General features: G+C 45.1%; 1 protein-coding gene across 1 annotated transcript; it reads right to left on the reverse strand.

Annotated features, from left to right (window-relative positions):
• Positions 1-6323: 6323 nt before the first annotated feature.
• On the reverse strand, positions 6324-16468 carry BLOC1S5 (biogenesis of lysosomal organelles complex 1 subunit 5). Its single transcript, XM_064161162.1, has 5 exons — positions 16280-16468; positions 15098-15180; positions 13423-13552; positions 12102-12160; positions 6324-8560 (listed from the first exon to the last, which is right to left on the reverse strand). The coding sequence occupies exons 1-5, from the start codon at positions 16389-16391 to the stop codon at positions 8381-8383; spliced, it is 564 nt and encodes a 187-aa protein (XP_064017232.1). The 5' UTR covers positions 16392-16468; the 3' UTR covers positions 6324-8380.
• Between the last annotated feature and the right edge of the window lie 4366 nt (positions 16469-20834).

Genomic DNA, 20834 nt, shown 5'->3' on the forward strand with positions numbered 1-20834 from the left:
GCTCAGAAGTCTCACTGTTTGTGCTCCAAAAGCATAAAGAGGGAAATATCTGCAGTGACAGCCAGGTGCTGGACTTCAGGTGGTGCTGATGCGATGGGACTGTGCTGCTTGTTCACTCCAAATGGAGCAGGCCGTCTGAGAAGGACACCACAGAGGTCTTCCATCGGGCGGTCAGCAGCCACCTGGGCACAGCAGGGTGCAGGTGTGCGGGCTGGAGCAGTCCGATTGAGTGCAAGCCCTCGGGCTGGAGCAGTCCGATTGAGCGCTGTGTGCAGCAAGGAGGCGGCCCTGGGGCTGGGGCGGCGGCAGCAAGCCCCAGGGTCGAAACTCGTTGCTAGGACGTTGCTGGGTCGTTACCTACATTCGGGCTGGAACGGGCAGGCTCAGGCTGCCGGTCCTAGGCAAGTCCCCACTTGGGCACGATGCAAAGTGTGGTGGCACACAGAGGCAGTGAGGCAAACCGGCGGCGAGCAAAGCAGCAGCAGCAGCAACATCGAACCAGCAGTTTGCAGGGTTTGAAGCGTTGTGGCCAGCGTCTTTGACCAATAGCGACAGGTAAAGCCAGCCCTGGAACCAGTCCTGAGTTACTCCTCCCAGAAAGGCAGCTGCACAGGCCAGGATCCTGACCTGTGTTTATCACAAACCAAAGCAAGCTGCAAAACAGGGCCAAATATGGGGACTGAGAAGTGCCAAAGCTTTTGCCTGCTTTCCAGCTTCTTCCACCCGGGAAGAACAAGTGGGAAGGGGGGGCCAAAATGGGTATTTGAGCAGGTGTTTAGGGCAGGTGGTGGATATGTGTTCAAGGCACAGTTTGGACCCTCCACCACAATGGATCAGTCACACAGACGGCAGGTTAGGTTAGAGTGAAGTGCAGCCCCAAAGACAGAAAGCAAACAGCCTTATCTGTGTTCTTGTTCTTATACATCTCAGCAAGCCTATGAGTGAAGTAGACATCACCATTGCTTCCTTTTCACAGCCTATAATATAATTCTTCTCGCCAAAATATCCCAGCTAGGCTCAAACTAGCACAGGAGGTATCTGTGCAGCATCTCTATTCCACACTCAAGATGTCCCAGATACTGTATTCAGTGCATTTCCCTAGTACAGGGGTCCTCAAACTATGGCCTGCAGGCTGGATACAGCCCACAGGGTTCTCAATCTGGCTTGATGGTATTTACAGAACCCTCCCTGCCACCCCTACCTCCTCCTCTGCCAGGGCTGGGGGAGAAACCAAGCAGCCATTCCTGCCACTTGATCTGCTCTGGCCTGCGCAGCCCCCAGGCACCTGCTGGGACTGGGCTGGAACCAAACTATAGTCCAGCCCCAACACTACTGGGCTGGAACCAAACTATAGTCCAGCCCTGACACTGCTGGTCTGGAACCAAACTATAGTCCAGCCCTGACACTGCTGGTCTGGAACCAAACTGGAGTACAGCCCTGACACTACTGGGCTGGAACCAAACTAGAGTCCAGCCCTGACACTGCTGGTCTGGAACCAAACTAGAGTCCAGCCCTGACACTGCTGGTCTGGAACCAAACTGGAGTCCAGCCCTGACACTACTGGGCTGGAACCAAACTATAGTCCAGCCCCTGACACTACTGGGCTGGAACCAAACTATAGTCCAGCCCTGACACTGCTGGGCTGGAACCAAACTATAGTCCAGCCCCCAACACTACTGGGCTGGAACCAAACTATAGTCCAGCCCCGACACTACTGGGCTGGAACCCAACTATAGTCCAGCCCTGACACTACTGGGCTGGAACCAAACTATAGTCCAGCCCTGACACTACTGGGCTGGAACCCAACTATAGTCCAGTCCCCAACAAACTATAGACTGTCCCCAAACAGTGTCAGAGGGACAGTGGACTGGCCTCCTGCTTAAAAAGTTTGAGGACCTCTGCTCTAGTAGAATGAGTCATAGAATGATAGGAGTTGGAAGGGACTGGATCAGGTTGCCCAGGATTATATTGTTGAGACAGTTTTGGATTCTCTCCAGAGAAGGAGACTCTGCAACCTCTCTGAGCTGCCAGGTCCAGTGCTCCAGCACCGTCAAAGTATGAGCACCTCTAAACTTGCTCAATACACAAATATGAAAGTCCTACCACCTCCAAGTGCTCCCTGACTCCAGAAAACCTTCTCCACTGTTGTGATGTATCTGCTTATTCTGAAAAGTTGTTGTTTTTTGAACCATTTAGACTTGGGTAGTTTAAAGGATAATTCCCTCTTAGGATTTCAAATGCTAATTATTCTACTCTGGCAACTCTACTTGGGCATTTTTAACACTGTTTAGTAAATATTTTCTAACTCATACTCCATTTCCTTCCAAATCTGTATACTGAAGGGATGCACAGATATTTCCTACTTTTATAATTCACCTTAGAAGCTTTCGAGGTGAGACAGTAAATATTGGAACAGATTTACAGCCATCTGGAGAGAGGATTTTCAGGAACCGGAATTTGTTTAATGAGGGCTAAACAAATCTGGAAAGTACAAACTGGGTCCACTCATAAAGGATTTCCTATGACCCCAAGCAAGCTGGAGCTAAACTTCCCTGCTGAAAGGTGTTGTTCTATGCTAGAACATTGGCTCAGTTCTAGTTTAAATTTCTCAGAGACTCAAATATAGTTAATAGAACCAATAACAATTTATAGGATGCCTTTCCCTCTTCCCCCCCCCCCCCCCCCCCCCCCCCCCCCCCCCCCCCTTTTTAAATGAAGGGAATTAGATGTAGAGAAGAAAAGGTAAAGTATACCCAAATAAACAGTCTCACTTTGATTTGGAAGTTAAAAGAGAAAACTTTTACAATAAATAAAAGGCATTTGAGGTAGGGGAGTTACAAAAGGTACAGGGAAAACAAGATACAAAATATATATATAACCAGATTGATGGCAATGGGTTTGTCCACCTCGTGGATTGGTGGCCACGTGGGAAAACAAAGAGCTGCAGGAACAGAATGGTGATGCTGTCAAGCAAGGAGGGAGGGCAAGAAAGAGCAAAACAGGCAGTTCCTCTGTTTTTATAGGGGGCTAGACAGGAAGTGGGAGTGGGCTCACCACTATACCTGGAGTAAGGGTCGGACCCACTTGCACATCACAAGACATCCTGCCTACACATGGAACTCTCCTGCCAAGACAAGAAGTCCTGGAGGTACACAGATGGTCCACAGGCGCCATGAGACTAGGTCAGAGATTGTCTGCCTCCTTTCCCCCAGCCTGTGGAGCCTGGGAAGAATCAGAAGTCTCAGTGGTTGACGAGAAAGACAGAATTCCCTGAAAGCGTGTGGGTCTGTCTGAAGCTGTAGTTAGCCCCGCAAGTTGGGTCATATTTGGTGAGTAAATGCGTAAAGCCTTTGTGGTTCACCATTGCCTTCTGCCATAGGCAGAGGGGAGCTCCTCAAGTCCATCTAGTAGGCAAGCAGTACATTGACTTCAAGCGGTATTCGGCTGCAGGAAATTAGTTAATGCCAGATAGGCCGGGATCAGGAACAGTGTGGCCAGTAGGACAAGGGAGGTTATTCTTCCCCTGTACTCAGCACTGGTCAGGCCACACCTTGAGTACTGTGTCCAGTTCTGGGCTCCTCAATTCAAGAGAGATGTTGAGGTGCTGGAAGGTGTCCAGAGAAGGGCAACAAAGCTGGTGAGGGGCCTGGAGCACAAACCCTATGAGGAGAGGCTGAGGGAGCTGGGGGTGTGCAGCCTGCAGAAGAGGAGGCTCAATTAGAATGCAGAAGTATTGCAGAGGATGTTGTGCAGACCAGCACACGTTACATAAATAATGCTGAGCTGTTGTAAGCCTTTTTGGAGACAAACAGGGTAAAATGCTGCTGATGAGTAGGTCATTTTTAATGTAAAAGCATGTGGTTTCATTCAGAAAGTGTCTTATGCTCATACAAGACAGTGAACACAGGCGTTCATACACATTCTATACCTCAGACAAAACCAGCCTTTAGAACTTTCCTTCTCAAACTTGCACTGACACCTGCTGGGCAATATTTGGAAACGTCAAAATTCACAGCCTTGAGGCACAGGAGGCTTTTCCACTCTTGAGGGATTCGACTCATGGCCTGATTACACCAAGTATTTGCTATTTAATGCATCTCCTGAAAAAAACACCACGTTTTTTGAGGAAAGATTGAACAGACATGAATTAAAATACCATAGATGTCCTTCCAGCTGGAATTTCCTCTAACCACTGGAGATCATCTAGTCCAACCCTGCTGCTGAAACAGGTTTGCCGAGATCAGATTGGACAAGAATGTGTTGAGGTGGATTTTGAAAATCTCCACCAGAGACTGGAACAGCCTGGTCCAGTGCTCCAGCACCCTCTAGGAAAGAAGTTTTTCCTTAAGCTCAAGTGAAATCCCCTGCGTTCTAGCTGTGCCCACTGATCTTTGTCCCATCACTGGGCACCACTGAAAAGAGCCCAGGCCTAACCTCCATCTTTGGCTATTTATATGTATTAAGCAGATTCCCTCCCAGTCTTTTTTTTTTCCAGGGTAAAGAGTCCCAGGTCTCTCAGTCTGAGGCAGACATGCTCCATCACAGACATGTTCCAATTCCCTAGTCATCTTTGTAGACCTCTGTTGGACTCTCTCCAATAGTTCACTGTCCTTCTTGAAGGGCAACCTTTTCCAGTGTTCTGTCACCCTCAGAGTGAAAAAATTCCTCCTCATGTTTACATGAAACTTCCTATGCCTCAACATCCACACACTGCCCCATGTCCTGTGCTTGGGTACCACATCAAATAAGAATAGCTAAACCTATAGATAGTTCAGTGTAAGAAAGAGCACAGAACTAGTAAGTCAGTATTGCAAGTATAAAGCAAAACACTTAGTTTGTGCATCAACAGCATAAACTCAACTCTTAAAATAGTTATTTTCCTATTTCTGGAGACCACTGTCTAACAAGAATCTGAATCTTACAAAGAGAATCTCACTGTGGAGAACTGCTGTGCTCAGATACAGTCCCTCATCATTATCCAGCCTCCTGTCAGATATCAAGGTGGAATTGTTGGACAAAACCTGCTGTCCCAGGTTAGGGCAGATCCCTCCCCCGGGGAGAAATAAACTCACCACAACACAGACTTTTTTTGAAAGTCAGGGAAAGAAGAAATTGCATTTTCTTATAGTGTAAGTATAGCAGTGTAAAGAGAGATAACAACTAGCGAAGGGAAAGAAAAGATCAATACAATAACCTTAAGGGAGATGGGGGAGGGGTCAAGCGGCGGCGAAGCAGCAGAAGCAGCAGCAGCCAAAACAGCAGCCGGGGAAGATAGGCAGGCACAGCTCAAGCAGCAAAAGCCAGCAGAAGAAGGGGGAGAACAAGCTGTGCTTCTAGACATTACGCTCTTGATGCTCCAATGAAATGATATTAACTTATTTATTGTTGCCATTATATGGCCTGTCCCTGGAGTGTTCATCTCTCCCTTATGTCTGAGCTAGAAAATCAGCTCAAACAGCCACACCTGCCTGACCAGTAACTAAACCAGCAACAGCACAGCTGTAAGCCATTCCCTTAGGTGACACACAGCACCACACTGTGCACACACAGGATGCTGGTACATTGGCCTCAGCTGCCCCCTGGAAAAAAAATGCATCCAAATAGTGAATGCACCACAGGAAAAAATACCCTGCATACAAAACTCTCCTAACATGCCTCAAGCATTGAGTCCTCTCATTATCTTGCTTCTCGTTATCTCAATCCTTTAGTCTTCTGCCATAATCAACTTAAGACAGCCGCTTTTTGAGCCCCACGCTGGGTTAACACAGCCTGCTCTCTCACAAGCCCCTCTCTCTCGCCACACAGACAGGAGGCAAAATAACACAAAAAACCCTCTGAGTTGAGATAAAGAGAGTTTAAAGAGATGACAAGGTGCACAATGGCCTTAGCCTATTTGCAGAAAACATGTCATGAAATGCAGAAGCAGAAGACAGCGATAAAATAGTTCCTCCACCCAAGCACACAGAAGCCAGCACAGTGGAAAAGTCCTACTCCCAAACCCAGAAACCAAAAACAGCAACTGGAACAGGAAGCCTCTCATGTTACAACCTGAACTTCAAGCCCCATACTTTGCTCCAGCCAGCACTTTCCTTTAGAAGCTGGCATAATAGTATTGAGCAGAAGATTCAACTCGACCCATGACACACTGCTAGAAGCAGCCACTGTCTGTGAAAATACGCTATGAACTTCAGAAAATGCTGTCACTGAGAAGAGACTGAGCTGCAAAGTCAATCCACTGTACAGAACAGGTCAGACCAGGACACCGAGGAACAGATTTTCAGTGTCAGAAGATTTTCAAGGAATCAGAAGCACACATCCCAGGAGAGTTTATAAACACTGCTTTATTCTCCAGTGAATATCCAACTTGCAACATCTGCATCATCACTGAAGAGATCTCAGTGTGACAACGTCCTAAAATCTACAGCTGCATTGCACAGTTTATTGGATAGTCTTAATAGAAAAATACCAGTGCAAAAATAAAAATTAATTCAGTATGCAGTTAAATGCATTTTTATTATAAAGATATTTGGGCTTTGAGCACTTACACATCTGGCAAGAGAGAAGCCAAGACCAAGATCATAGAATCAACCAGGCTGGAAGAGACCTCCAAGATCATCCAGTCCAACCTAGCACCCAGCCCTAGCCAGACAACCAGACCATGGCACCAAGTGCCTCATTCAGTCTCTTCTTGAACACCTCCAGGGACCGTGACTCCACCACCTTCCTGGGCAACCCATTCCAATGCCATTTGTAGCCTCATCTCAAAATGATCAAAATTAGTCCACACCCAATTCTAGAGACAGGCAAACCCCACCTTTTAATTTCTAAATCAAACTCTTAAGCTTCGCTGCAACATTTAATCACAGGTGCATATGGTGGAAAACATTAGAAAAGTCACTTTCTGTTCAAACAGAAGTTGTTCTAAAATAGGCTTCCCTGTTTTTCACATGTGGGGTGTGCTTTTGTGACACAGACATACTTTTCCATCCACAAAAGAGAATTAACGGCATTCCAGCGTGTCCCAGCGCTGGCAAGTCCTCTTTCCAGTCCAGATACACAACGATGATTGATGAAGCTGCTGCGTCTACAGTAGCAGGCAGAGCAGCTTGGCAGCAATCCAGTGTTAGTGAAAAAAAAATCTCAAATGCTTATTCCATCTCCTCCACTACCTTTAACCACACTATCAACATGCTGCCAGGACCAGAGCCTTGACGCCAAGCTCTAAAGTTACACAAGCAGCCACTGTCGCTGTACAGGTAGAGGGTAAATTCTGTTTATTTTCACCTGTTTCCATTCCACACTGGACAGCAGCTAAATTATGGGAAGAGATTTCCTGTGTTAACGGTTAGCTTGCAGCAAATTTCATTAGCATACTGTGCTTCATTCTGCTTGCTTAACAAGCTGATTAAGTTAACTTTTTCCTTTGTACCACTGTTAGCTGGAAGCTTTAAAGAAAAGAAACACAGGAATTATACATACCCTATAACAGTAAGAAAACAGATCCTTTTTACAGGCATTTTACCACTAATCTGCTCATTTGTTATGGTGATAAAGAAACAAAAATCTTTGCTTATTAGTTTATGAAGTTCTGACAAGCTTATCCTAAGTAAACAAATGGCATGTCAAATATTTAAGGTAAATACTGTACTAGTCTCAAAGCTGATAAAAAGACTGATATGCTTCTCCTGATTCATTTTGAGTTTGTTTTGGCTTTGCTTAGAACAGTAAAGCTTAGAAAGAGAGGCCTGAGACATTCAGAGGGAGAAAAAGGAGTTGTTCAAGCTCACTCAGCCATTTTTGTGTTAACAAAACTCATTTAAATCTCAATTCAATACTGAATGTACAACCCAAAAGTAAGAATTACAACTGGACTTAAAACTCTGCTGAGATCTTTCATTGCTAAAGCTTCAGAGTAAAACATTCTGGAAAACAAGTTGGTTTTCCTGACATCTATGAATGAGATTTACACTTTTGCCAGAGAATTCTCAGCTAGCTACTGCTGGAACCTGTCACATAGACTTTTTGTTGCACCCCAGGACAGTTAATGTAACACTAGTTTCTGCTTTCCCAAATGGTACAATCCTCTCTGCAGGTGGGAGAGAATTCCAGTTTGCAACTCCCTGAGCGGATGTAGTGACACAATGCCATTTTCATTTCCACCTTCCCACCAGTGAAGGAATACTGGTGTTGCACCTGCCCCGAACAAAACGAACATCGATAGGCACTTAAGTTGAAAGTCTGCAAACCTCTTCTTCCAGTACCAAACCTGCAGAGGAAATGTTCTGGTTTTCTTAGGCTTCACCTTTCCAAAAGAATCTCAATTTACATCAGAAGCAAGAAAGTGTTGGTACAAATTCCGCATCATTAAAAAAGAAAGGTCTTAAAAAGAAACATATTTGGCCAGTTCCTTCTCCATCTCAGAATACTGCTCTTTGAGATGCTCCCTGGCTTTTCTGTGCTCTTCATCTACCTCTGCTTGTTTGTTTTGTTGCTCTTTCATGAATTCTTCCCAGTGGCCTACGCGCTTCTCTTCACGAGCCAGCAGCTTGTCCTCACGAAGCTGAAAGAAAATGCAGAATACCAAATAGAAAGAGGTTTGTAACATTTCTTGATGTCTTTTCTAGATTCCCCCACAAACATATAAAGTAATCTGCAGCTTCAACTACTAACTAGGTATTGCTGATCTGGATGGGACAACTAATTACTTCACACTAATCATATGTAAGGGTAACACCATTTCCCTTTTGTTATTTGCTTGTTATCAATGGCTGAAAGAAACACAATCAATAAAGTAAATAATATGAAAATTCATTCTATTCAGCAGAAATTGGATTAGTTTCACTGAGGGCTGCTACTGCTTGACTCTAGATACTACCAAAACCCCATTCTTTTTTTCAGAACACTTCATTTCAGAAAGAAAAGTAAGGAAAAAGTCTTTCTTCTAAAATGACAACTTTCATCTGTCACCATTCACATTTGTAAGTTTCAGGACAAAATGTCTTGGTATACCAGCTTAAAGAAGTGCTGCACATCCTGAATATCTGTTAGTATTCCTCCACTGCATAGGAAAAAAAAATGAAACACACATTCACCAGCACAGGTTAGGGATTGCCCTGCCAAAAAACAGCTCCACAGACAAGGACCTGGGAGTGCAGGTGGACAAGAAAGCTCAGCATGGACCAGCAATGTGCCCTCATGGCCAAGAAGGCAAATGATGTCCTGGGGTTCAATAAGAAGAGTGTGGCAAACAGGTTGAGGGACTTCTCCCCCTCTACTCTGCCTTATTGAGGCAAACCTGGAGTACTGTGTCCAGTTCTGGGAATTTTTAATAGGGACAGCAAACTACTGGCGAGAGTCCAGCAGAGGCTACAAGGATGCTGAGAGGACCAGAGCATCTATCTGATAAGGAGACACTGAGATATGTGGGGCTGTTTAGCCTGGAGAAGAGCAGACCAAGAGAGGATCCTATCAATGTTGATCAATATCTAAAGGTGAAGTTCATGAGTATGAAGCTGGGTTCTTTTTTTAGTGCTACCCAGTGATAGGACATGGGGCAATGAACACAAACTGGAGCCCAGGAGGTTCCACTTGAAGAGAAGCAAAAACTTTGTTACTTTGAGAGTGCTAGAGCACTGGAGCAGGCTGCCCAGAGTGACTGTGGGTCTTCTTCTCTGGAGAGATTTCAAACCTGCCTGGACATTTTGATCCTGGGAAACCTGCCCTGTGTGATCCTGCTTTAGCAGGACAGTTGGTGATCCCCAGAGGTCACTTCCAACACCCACCATGCTGGGATTCTGTGACACAGCTAATCTTTTTTTAAAGCAGAGTTACTATTCCTGTTGAGTGCTCATGCCAGAAGTTTTTTTCATTAAAAGTTTTACTTCAAATGAACAGCAGCAGAACTGTAAGAATCTCCTACCCAACCTGTCTAACAATATCTACGCTAGTTTTGAGCACGAGCAAAATGTGTCAGGGCTCAGCAGTGTGCTCTTCACACAGCAGCAGTATTCAGCTGCAACTGCAGAGCCCATCTTCACTGATTACAGAAAGGAAAGCAAAACATAACTATCAGCTTACATGACTCAATGCACAGCCTGTTTTGCCTGATGGCTAAAGAAACATCCTCGGTAGTTCTGAATGAAATCATTAGAAAGAACATTTTGCAAGTACAGAGGAACACAATCACAAAGGACTAACGAGAAAACATGGAACTCATTTCTTCCATCATTTTTCCAAATGTTAGAGCCCATGTATTTCAAAAGAGCAAAGTGCAGCCAACTGAAAGGCTCCAATGATTCACATGTTCCTATAATACAGTCCTTCATTAAATAACCCATCCACAAGTGAAAAAATGCACTTCCTTTTTGACCAGCAATATATATATGTATATAAAATATGGCCAGTGTTCTCAGCTAACTAGGAAAGATTTACATTTCCATTCTGGTAGGTTAGTAGGTGTTTTTTATTCCACAGAAAATAACTTGTTTCCCATAATTACGCTTTCCCTGTATGTGATAAGCATTATAGTCTGAGCCATGAGGGAAAATAAAGCAAAGGAAAAATAAACCAAACCAAACATTAAATAAGTTCCATAGATCAGGAGACCACAGAATCAGCAAGAGCTCAGCACTCAAACCTTGAGTACTGTATTCAGTTTTGGGGTTCCTGCTATAAGAAGAACATTGAGGTCCTGAAGTGGGTCCAGAGGAGAGCAACCAAGCTGGTGAAGGGTCCAGAAAACTGGTCTTATGAGGAGTGGCTGAGGGAACTGGGGTTGTTCAGTCTGGAGAAAAGGTGACCTTCTCACTCTCTACAGCTCCCTGACAGGAGGCTGGAGTGATGTGGGGATTAGTTGCTTTGCCTGAATAAGAAGTGATAATGACAAGTGGGAATGGCCTCAAGTTATACCAAGGGAGGTTTAGATTGGACATTAATAGAAGAAGCTTCTTCACAGAAAGGGTTCTCAAATACTGGAACAGGCTCTTCAGGGAAGTGGTTGAATCCCCATTCCTGAATTTGTTTAAAAGACACAGAAATGTGCTGAGGGACATAGCTTAGCCCCAGACTAGGGAGAGTTACATAATGGTTGGACTTGAGAATCCTAAAGGTCTTTTCTAACAGAAAGAATCCTGTGATTCTATTCACTGCCTTTGCAGTTGAGAAGATACAGCTGCTGCGTTTTGTAAGCACAGAAATCCCTCCAAAAGCTTTACTGTGAGGATGTACCTATGGGCTGCTGTCCAGATGGAAACTGATGGCAAGTGGTGTTCCTCAGGGGTCCATACTGGGCCCAGTGCACTTTAGCATCTTCATCAATGACAGAGTCATTGATGAGTGCACCCTCAGCATGTCTGCAGATGACACCATGCTGAGCAGTGTAGTTTACATACCTGGGGGATAGAATCCATACAGAAAGATCTGAACAATATTGAGAAGTGGGACCATGTAAACCTCATGAGGTTTGAAAAAGACAAGGGCAAGATCCTGTACTTGGGTCACAACAGTCCTCAGTATTGGCCCAGGCTGGGTGATAATGGCATGGACTTAGGTGTACTGGTGGATGGAAAGCGAGATGCAAATCGACAATGTGCCTGTAGAAGGGAAGCCTCCAGAGAGACCTTATTGCAGCCTTTCAGTACTGAAAGGGGCCCATAAGAAAGCTAGAGACAGACTTTTAGCAGGGCCTGTTGTGACAGGACAACAGGTGATGGATTTAAACTTTAAAAAAAGAGACAGACTTAGACTAGCTATAAGGAGGACCTTTTTTACACTGAGGGTGGTGAGGCACTGGCCCAGGTTGCTGAGACATGGCAGACAACCCCATGTCTGTGAACATTCTGGGTTAGGTTCTGGGGCTCTAAGCAACCTGCTCTAGTTGAAGATATCCCTCCTGACTGCAGAGGGGGTAGGAGTAGATGATCTTTAAAGGTCCCTTCCAACATAAAGCATTCTGTGATTCTACTGTTCTATATAAAAGTACATGAAAATCTGCTTGAAATGTCAAAGTTTTGCTATCCTGAAGGCAGACAAACTTGCTGCACATGTGCAAGACTCCTACTTAGATCACATTATAAAAATCCATCCACCCATCCATCCTTTACCTTCCTTGCTTCATGCTCTCTTTCTTGGACTCTCTGGATCATACTGTTGGCAGCTTGCACTGAAAGAACAAATTGCAGGAGATGAGCCTGCTGTCCAAAGTGATTTAAAAACTGTGAGTCTGATGCCAAGTCAAGGGCTATGTTCCAGTGCATCACTTACATCTGCACAAGAAAGGTTTGTCAGTACTTGCAGAAAACACTTTCAAGTGATACCTGTACATTCACGTGTCACCAAGTTCAACTCTAGTGCCTTCTAGAAGCCAAAATGCAAAAGGCAGCTGGGCCCTCCTGTGCTCAGTCTGTAAGACTGCTGATGAGCTGGAGTAACTACTCAGCACCTCAGGAGTCCTCCAAAAGCCTCTGGAGCCAGTAACTAGTTGCAGGTGACCGAGCTGTAGGCTTTGGTTGGTTTTCTTTTACCTCATTTTTTACCCCCTCAATGTATAAACTGATTTAGTATAAATAATATACACAGAGAACATCTTTATGTTGGAGACAGCCTCCTATCACATGAGACTAAGCCTAAGAAAGCTTCTTTATGGAAACAGGAACTGTATTCCTAGGTATTTTTTCTCTTCTATCTTATGGAGCACTTAATGTAGAATTAAATAAGCTGATTTCCCCAAACCAGTCACTTCTCCTACTAACACATTCTAGTATGAAGAGACACCTTATTCATCATCTTACAGCTGGTGACTTTTATACCAGGACGCACTCTGAAGAATTCCAGCTACAGAACAGTTCTAGCAGCTGATGAGATGGGAGTGACACAGATCATCTGGTGGCTGTGCCTGAGCTGCTCAGAACCATTAGAAGACAGTGCTAATGGATAGTTGTAGCAGGCTCTCTAAGGCAGAGTCCCCTATTAGTGACTAAAGATAGTAGCAGCAATAATAGCACATTTCACAGCTACACAGCAGCAAGTGTTGTTTTAAATCACATGGGGAATTCTTAGGCTTTGCTGTGGGAAAACTAAGAAACATAAGAAACTGCAATTTAAGAAACTGAAATTTTGGCCATGGCTTTCAGCATGGAGCATTTTCCTGGTTTTAATGTCTAAGCTGAAACAGTTTGCACTTGGATCACCAAAAAGCTTTAATTTATCCTCAGCAGGAGCTGTGTTGGGTGGACAACAAGTATTTTTATCAAAGTCCCTGTAGCTTCTCTTCTAAAATTTGACAGAAATGAGAATGAAGCACAAAAAACACAGAAAATTCATCCGAGGATGGTAATTTCCCCACAAATCCTATTTTTTAACCCAAACTATTTCAATTCCTCCCCAAAATGATGCAACAAAGGAAATGAGAAGTAAGATGCTTACATTTCTTAAATGTTTCATTCAAGCTGCTATGCATCACCTGCTCACACTTGGGGAGAACAAGCTCATTCGTTTCAAAGATGGTGCTCTTGAGATTTTCCAGCACTCGCAGTTCTCGCAGACCACGTTTCTCCTACCACAAGAATTGCAAGAGAATCAGTGGCTAACAATTCATTCCACTTCTCAAACTCAGATGGTTTCCCATAGGTACAATTATTTCCCAAATCTGAGATCTTATTTAGAGAAGGCAAAGAAAACATTCCTTTTCACTCTCAAGCTACAGCAGATGAGAGTTTACTTCACATACACATTTTGCTATACCAGCAGAGAAATAAATTACACCTGCCTGAAGCCTTCACTGCAGTCTGGGGAGAGGGAAGACTACTTAATGGCTCTTTAAAATCAGCTGTATATTCAGGACCAATTTAAAGCTTCCAAGAATGAAAATCTACCCAGAAAGCATCTTTTGGTGATGCAAGAGTCTACTTTCTAAACTGCTGTTACCATCTTGAGGAAATCTTTTCTCCACTTTCCAAGAGAAGTTGTACATGAACATTTCTACACCATCTCTACATAAGCCTGATTTGCAACTTATCAGACAACATTTGTCCCCTTTTCAATGATCTCTTACTTTGCATGAAGCATTGCTCTTCTCTTCCAGTAAGATTCCTTTCTTTCATGCAAAATTATAGCAGTCATTCTCCTATCTCAATATTCCCACCAGTCTTTTCCAGGAAAAATATTTATGTTCCTTTCAAAACTTTTTAAATGAAAATACTTGCATTACTGCCTTTTTTACTAAAGTTACACAGATACTGTTCTTGGTTTGGGCTAGAACAGAACTAACTCTCTTCAGTGGTCTGACATTTCAGCTCAGTCTCTTCTTGGTGACAGCACCTTCTGAAGTTCATAGCATGTTTTCCCAGACAGTGTCTACTTCTAGTGGTGATAACACTGATGTTTTGAGGTACTGGCAATGCTGGGGTCCAGAAAACCTCTTGCTTAGACTTCCTATTGTGACCAACAGCACTGCTACATCTTGTGCCCCACGCAGAAGTCAGAGGTAGAAGCAGAGAGTAGTGGACAAGACAAGTGACTTGAACTGACAAAGAAGGGATTCCAGCCCACAGACTTTATCTCCAGGATAAAACTTGAGAAATAAACAGGGTTAATCCACTTCTTCAACAGCTGGTGTCCAAGGAGGACTCTCTCCATTATGTCTTCCATCCTGATCTGTATGTTCCTGATTCTAGTTCCAGAATCTAGCTCCTGAATCTGGCTCCTGTCTGCCATTGAGTTCAGTCTGGGACTTTCCCAATGCCTACCCCCAGCATCAGTGGTGCTAGTGACAGTCATTGCCATCAGAGATATTGACTCATATCTATTTGTATCTATTTCATTTTATTGTAATTATTTCCATTTAAGACAGTGTAGTTTTCTTGTCAATCCATCAGTCTCTTTCCCTAACTCCCTTTTTATTCCCTTTGGAAAGGGAGAGGGGTTCACAGAGATCACCTCTCACTTGTAAAGAGCCCTAATCCTTATTTTGGGCAAGAAATATATACCAAGTCTTTTTGAAGAACACTGTATACAGATTTAAATCTCTAAAAAGATGCTGAAACTGTTCAAAGCCTTAGACTCTGAAGATTACAGCTCCCAGTAAGATACAAATACTTACTTCAAATTCTTTAATAAAGTAGCGTATTTCTCCCTGAATTACTGGTCTGTGATCCAGTAGTCTTGAATAGATTTCCCCAACATCTGGAAGGTTAATGAAAGTCAGACATTTAGTTTTTCTCTCACACCCCATACTAGGCTACACAACACCACAACTACATTCAGTTTAGAAGCACTCTGGTAGCATGGCAAATAAGTTCCAGTCTCACTATTTCAAGTACTGCACAGTGAAGTTCCAACAAGCACTTTAAACTGGTATTGAACTGGCACTGCCTTCTTCTCCTGCCTCATCTGCTTGAGGTACCCTGTGGCTCTTCCTCTCTGCTGTATCCACATCCACGCCTGGAATGTCAGCCCATTCAAAGACCACGAAGAACCACAGGATGACAGAATGCTGGAGTTTGATGGGATCTCAGGAGATCATTTAGTCCAACCGCTGTGCTAAAGCAGTGCCACCCAGAGCAGGTTGCCCAGGGTGTGGAATTTCTCCAGGAGACTCCACAACCTCTCTGAGCAGCCTGCTTCAGTGCTCTGGAACCCTAACAGGAAAGGCTTTTCCTGATGCTCAGATGGAACCTCCTGGGTTCCAGTTTGTGACTGTTGCCCTTTACTCTGTTGCTGGGCACCACTGAAAAGAATCTGGCCCCATGGGCTTCATCTCACCCTGTAGTATTGCAAATAAACGATTATTGCACATCTGGGGAAGGACATGATTGCACTAAAGAAAGCACGAGTTAAAACACGTCCGAGTTTAACGCTTTCTCTGTACAGACGAACTAACACAAAACCTGGGTTAAAAAGGCAAAAGAGCTCCTCAGAGCACTTTAGCACCAGTGGCAACGAGCAGGAGCAGTTTCCCAAAACAAAGCCTCGGAGTTTCAAGCTCTACGAGACAGCAGGCAGTTAAGCCTCCCAAGCGCCTCTCTGTCCGTCCAGCCCTCTGGACATGTCACGGGTCCGCAGAGGGCTGGGGCGCGGCTGCCGGAACGGCAATGGGCTCCGCAGCCACACTCATGCCCCGCTCGGGGGACGCGCTGGATCCCCAGACCCGCAGCCCGGGCGGGGCCAGCAGCCCTGCTCACGGCCCACGGATTCCCAGAGGCTCAGCGTCTGTCCCGTCCCCGAGTTCCCACTCCGCTTATCACAAGATCTGGTATCGAACCGGGCCGCTCCTGCTTCTCACCCTTTATGATGGGCTGAATGGCGGAACCGGCGACCAGCGCCTCTCGATGCCTCTCGCTGGGCAGCGGTGCTGCTCCGCTGCGGCTGGGAAGCGAGGGGCCAAGCCCGCTCATGACCCCAGCACCCCACAAGCGCAGGCCCAGCGCAGCCCTCCCTCGCCCGCCGCCGACTTTCCGTCTCGCTGTGACGCTGTCGCTCTGCGCCTCTCACAGCTACGGGAAGCGCCGCGGCCAGGCCTGCGCCTGCAGCTGGCCTCCTACGGGCCGCCAGGCGGCGCTGCGCTGCGCCGCCCCGGCCCGCCCCTGCGGCTGGCGGCAGCTCAGCTGCGGTGGAGCTGACGGTTTTCGCACTGGGGGAGGCTCCTGCCGCTGCGGGGCCCCCTGTAAGACCCAGCTGCGGAGCGCTGCCCTCTCCTGGCATGTGCCTCAGCGCCCTGCGGAACGCAGCCCAGTGCCGTGAGCTCAGGAAGATCACAGAGTCATGGAATAGTTACGGTTAGAAAACACCCCTGAGATCATAAACCCCAACTGGCAACCCAGCGCCACCACGGCCATTAAACCGTGCCCCAGAGTGCCATGGCTACACATTTTTGAACACCTCTAGGCATGATGACTCCACTCTTTGCCTGGGCAGCCAATTCCGACGCCTAACCTAAGTGAACGCAGTTTTCCTAGTGTCCAGTCTAAACCTTCCCGTGTTCAACTTGAGGCATTCTCTCGTCCTGCCACTACAGACCAACCCCCACCTTGCTCCAAGCTCCCTTGGGGAGTTGTAGAGAGTGATAAGGTCTCCCTTCAGCCTCCAGTTCCCTCAGCTGCTCCTCATAAGAGTCACGAAGTCACAGAATGGTTTAGGTTGGCAGGGACCTCCAAGATCATCTAATTCCAACATGACTGCAACATGCAGGGACACCTCCCCTAGATCAGATTGCTCAAGGTCCAGTGCAAACCTGGTCTTGAACACATCTAGGGAGAGGGTGTCCACAACCTCCTTGGGAACCTGTTCCAGTGTCTCTGGATATGGAGCCACCTACAGTCACAAACTGCCCTTGGTTAAAATCCTCAGCTCACGTACCTAGAAAAACAGCAGCAGCTGGTTGGAGAAAGCATAATCTCCACAACCACACTGCAAGCTGACTGAAGGCAGGTTTATTAGGGAGAATTTTATGACAGTGCATTTTCAGCTTTGGCAATAATCTAGCGGCTGGCACAGTGAATAGGGTGAAGCTGAATAACACTAGGCTTTGGCTCTGGACCCTTCAGCAGCTTTGTTGTCCTTCTAGGGACCTGCTCCATCATCTCAATGACCTTCTCATAGAGGGCCCAGAACAAGATGGTATTTGAGCTGTATCCCAGTCTGGAGTACAAGGAAACAAGTACTTTCCTACTCCTGCTGGCTACACTATTTCTCACAAAAGCCAGGATGCTGTTGGCCTTCTTGGCCACTTGGACACACTGCTGGCTCATGTTCCAGCTGGTTGTCAACTAGCACTCCTGGGTTCTTTTCTGCTGGGCAGCTTCCCAGCCACTCTACCCCAGCCTGTAGCGTTTTGTGGGCTTGTTGTGACCCAAGTGCAGAACCTGTCACTTGGCCGTGTTGAATCTCATACAACTGACCTTGGCCCATCAGTCCAGCCACCTCTACAGAGTCACCTATATTGGTGTCATCTGCAAGAAGATGAACCAGACCTTACAAAGGAGTGTGGGTGCCAAGAAAAGGTCTTTCTGAATGCCCCAAAGGTGTGCTTGAGCAGCAGCTGAGCAGTACCTGGAACTCTAATGTGAGTCTGTGAAAACAGGAAAATAAGAGAAGACACACTACAGCTTGTTCCACATAAGACCTATGCCTTTGAGCAGTAATGGTTTGATAGGATAAAATAAAACCTTTGTCAGATCAGTTCACAGAATAAGGAACATTGGAAAAGGTAAGAGAAAAGCTGCTTACTGCCTTTAGATTTTTCCATCTTTATCACTGCTATACCATCCTCAGATGAAGAGCTCATTCTGAGTTGGGAAACTGAAAGGCACTCCAATTATCAGTCTCTGCATGTGCATGCCTACATTTCAGCAAGCAAAACATGCCATTAAGGAGCGTAGCTTCTGTTCCCCATGACTTAATATGCACAAAATTGGGATTTCTATTGTCCAACCCATCGTCTTCAAAGGTGCTAGATTTGTTTCTTGACCACTCATCAACTTCATTATTCAATAAAGAGTAATAGGTTTTTTACAATGGAATTATATTTGATACTGTGCATTATGTTTGTCTAACAGACCATGAATGCTCCTGAAGACTCACGCTGTAGTTCATTCACCTGCCATAGCAGAAAGGTAGATATGGAAGATCTATGAGAGTGGCCTGTGCATGTACCATGGGCCTTGTTGCCATGACCTGCAGAGAATAAAAATCAAAATCCTACTGGCAGGTTAAAATCCATTTCTGTATATCTGAATACTCTAGGGTCTGACTTAAAGCCCAGCAAATATGTAATTCCTGACTATTCCTCAAACCTCTTCCTCTGCCATGCCTACTCTGATTCTTCTCATCACTGCTGCTCTGAATGTTTTTGTCAAAATGAAGTTTTAACAAAATAGAAGCCTTTTCCCCTCTTCCACATAATATGCTGTAGACCCTATAGTTTAACACCAGGTAACATACTTTGCTCTTACCTAGATACACACATCACAGAATCAACCAGGTTGGAAAAGACCTCTAGGATCATTGAGTCCCACCTATCACCTAACCCTTCTCATTAACTAAACCATGGCACTAAGTGCCTCATCCAGCCTCAGATGGGACAGTGATGGTTGTGTCAATGACTGACATATATAATATATTTGGCCATGCTTATAACAAGTACAGGTTATAAACTACATCAGTCCTTGGATGCCAGGACTGCATTTTGGCAGACCAAAACAATGGTCTTGGAAGATAAAGTTTTGGGTTTGTTCTCATATGGAAAAAAAATCCATTTTAAACCCTCCTGAATGAAAGGATGATCCTGCACTTGGCTCTGCTTGGAATTGCACTATTTTGGCAACATCGTGTGGTCACTATACAGGAGAAATTTCTCTCTGTTCCACTGCATAGATGCTGTACTGAGTTATTGCATTTATAGCAGCGTGTTATTGCATCTATCTATCTATCTATCTATCTATCTATCTATCTATCTATCTATCTATCTATCTATCTATCTCAGATCTTCAGCAGTTAGCCCAGTATCTACTTTTCTACTTTTCCCTTTCATTCTTGTTTAGACTGTTGTGCTCCATTGCTTTCTGTGCTTAAAGTGTCTCAGAGGTGAGAGGAACAAATAGGTTTTCAGGAACTAATGTCCTTTTTTGCACTCTCTAATCATATGATACTCTTTCTTCAGCTATATCCATGGATGCTCACTAATGATGGACTCTAGTGGGAACTAGAGGAGTCCCAGGTCAGGGCGACAAAGCTGGTGAAAGGCCTGGAACACAAACCCTATGAGGAGAGGCTGAGGGAGCTAGGGGTGTGCAGCCTGGAGAAGAGGAGGCTCAGGGGGGGAGCTCATTGCTGTCTACAACTACCTGAAAGGAGGATGTAGCCAGGTGGGGGTTGGTCTCTTCTGCCAGGCAAGCAGCAACAGAACAAGGGGACACAGTCTCAAGTTGTGCTGGGGGAAGTATAGGCTGGATGTTAGGAGGAAGTTCTTCACAGAGAGAGTGATTGGCATTGGAATGGGCTGCCCAGGGAGGTGGTGGAGTCACCATCCCTGGAGGTGTTCAAGAAAAGAGTGGCTGAGGCACTTAGTGCCGTGGTCTAGTTGAGTGGATAGGGCTGGGTGCTAGGTTGGACTGGATGACCTTGGAGGCCTCTTCCAACCTGGTTGATTCTATGATTCTATCATTGTAACTGTTGCTCACTGCCCGGAGTCACTCCGCTATTGCACAGTCTTATTTTCCTGTAATATTTAGGGATCTTTAGCTTCACTTGACTGTGAGAATCACCTGATCTGATATTGCAGCTGTGTTGGTTCTATGATTCTATGATTAAAACTGTATTATGTATCACTGGAATTAATTTGCAGCACTGGTTTTCCTCCGTTTTTGCATTTGTTGCTCATTTTACTTACCTTCTACGGCTCAGCCACATGAATGCATTCATTCAAGAGAGCTGCTTAAACTTCAGTTGTTTTGGTACAGCCTTGTAGGTTAGTGCAAATAATTCAATTCTTAACTTAGATTTTAATTCAATAAATAACAGTTGACTTGCTGCATAGAGAGTACCAGTGTAACACTGGTCTATTCAGTCTTTCAAAGTGTAAAGAATCAAAAGGTCACAATGAAAAGCAGTGACTCAAAAGACGACTCCTTGAAGGCTAACAGTGGGAGTGTCGCAAGTGGTACAATATATATCACCAGGAGCTCAGAGAATCTCTTTTAGTTCAGCTGCATGCCCCTTCAAAGATTACAGGGTAAGTGTTTCTGCAAGTAAAATATTATTTCCAATTAGTATTCTTTAATATGGGAAAAATATGTTTAAGAACTTTAAGGTAAGTATAAGACAGGTATGTAAAAAGACAG

This window comes from Pogoniulus pusillus, chromosome 21 (genome assembly GCF_015220805.1).
Source record: "Pogoniulus pusillus isolate bPogPus1 chromosome 21, bPogPus1.pri, whole genome shotgun sequence".
NCBI lineage: Eukaryota > Metazoa > Chordata > Aves > Piciformes > Lybiidae > Pogoniulus > Pogoniulus pusillus.

Bases quoted from the DNA above. Each gene is read 5' to 3' on its own strand.
- BLOC1S5 (XM_064161162.1), bottom strand. From the start codon at position 16,391: ATGAGCGGGCTTGGCCCCTCGCTTCCCAGCCGCAGCGGAGCAGCACCG. The intron at 15,181-16,279 runs GTGAGAAGCAGG...TTAACCTTCCAG, and splicing joins CATTCAGCCCATCATAAAGG to ATGTTGGGGAAATCTATTCA. The intron at 12,161-13,422 runs GTAAGCATCTTA...TTGTTCTTTCAG, and splicing joins GAATGAAACATTTAAGAAAT to TGCAAGCTGCCAACAGTATG.